This window comes from Emiliania huxleyi, assembly GCF_000372725.1.
Source record: "Emiliania huxleyi CCMP1516 unplaced genomic scaffold EMIHUscaffold_10948, whole genome shotgun sequence".
Taxonomy (NCBI): Eukaryota; Haptophyta; order Isochrysidales; family Noelaerhabdaceae; genus Emiliania; species Emiliania huxleyi.
Window position 1 is genome coordinate 1 of NW_005201825.1, and position 1059 is coordinate 1059.

Genomic DNA, 1059 nt, shown 5'->3' on the forward strand with positions numbered 1-1059 from the left:
AGCTACAACAGCTTGACCGAGGAGGCGGCCCTCGGCATCGTGCGCGTCGAGCGGCAGCGCAACAAACTCACCTCGCTGGGCTTGGGTCGCTGCAGCATCGGCCCAACTGGCGCTGCAGAGATCGCCGAGTACGTGTCGGGCAGCGGGGTGCTGACCAACCTCGTGCTCCCGCAAAACAACATCGGCGCGGAGGGCGCAGCCGCGATCGCAGAGGCGCTACGCGGCAACGGGGTGCTGAAAACCCTCAACCTCCGCTACAACAAAATCGGCTCCGAGGGTGCTGCCGCGATCGCCGAGGCGCTGCGCGGCAACGGGGTGCTGACCGACCTGGATCTCTACGGCAACAACATCCGCGACGAGGGCGCCGCTGCGATCGCCGAGGCGCTGCGCGGCAACGGGGTGCTGACCTCCTTGGAGGTGGGCTTCAACAGCCTCACCGAGGAGTCGGCCCTCGGCATCGTCCGTGTCGAGCGGCAGCGCAATAAGCTCACCTCGCTGGGCTTGGGTGACTGCAGCATTGGCCCGACTGGCGCCGCAGGGATCGCCGAGTACGTGTCGGGCAGTGGGGTATTGACCACCCTCAACCTCGGCCGGAACAAGATTGGCGACGAGGGTGGCGTCGCGATCGCCGAGGCGCTGCGCGTCAACGGGGTGCTGAAATCCCTCAACCTCCGACTGAACGTTATCCGCGACGAGGGGGCCGCTGCGATCGCCGACGCGCTCGCCGTCAACGAGGTGCTGAAACACATCGACCTCCGTTTCAACAGTTTGGGCGACGGGGGGAAGGGAGTTATTCGAGATGCGGCGAGCGGGCGGGTAGGGTTCGAGCTCAAGATGTGAGGTGTGAATTCTGAGAGTGGATGGACGGCGCAGGGGGCGTGCATGATTGACTGGGTTGTGTCTTCTACGGCTCTATGAGTCGTGCACGCGTGTTTCTTTTTTACCTTTCAGCAGGGGTGCTGACCGACCTGGATCTCTACGGCAACAACATCGGCGACGAGGGCGCCGCCGCCCTCGGCGAGGCCCTCAAGGTCAACGAGGTGCTGAAAAACATCGACC

The 1059-nt window shown here is 64.5% G+C and overlaps 1 protein-coding gene across 1 annotated transcript; it reads left to right on the forward strand.

Annotated features, from left to right (window-relative positions):
- Nucleotides 1-1040, forward strand: EMIHUDRAFT_125619 (hypothetical protein; the record flags this gene model as incomplete). Its single annotated transcript, XM_005792125.1, has 2 exons — nt 1-757; nt 955-1040. Coding segments are annotated over 2 exons (843 nt in total), but the record flags the coding sequence as incomplete, so codon positions are not given.
- Between the last annotated feature and the right edge of the window lie 19 nt (nt 1041-1059).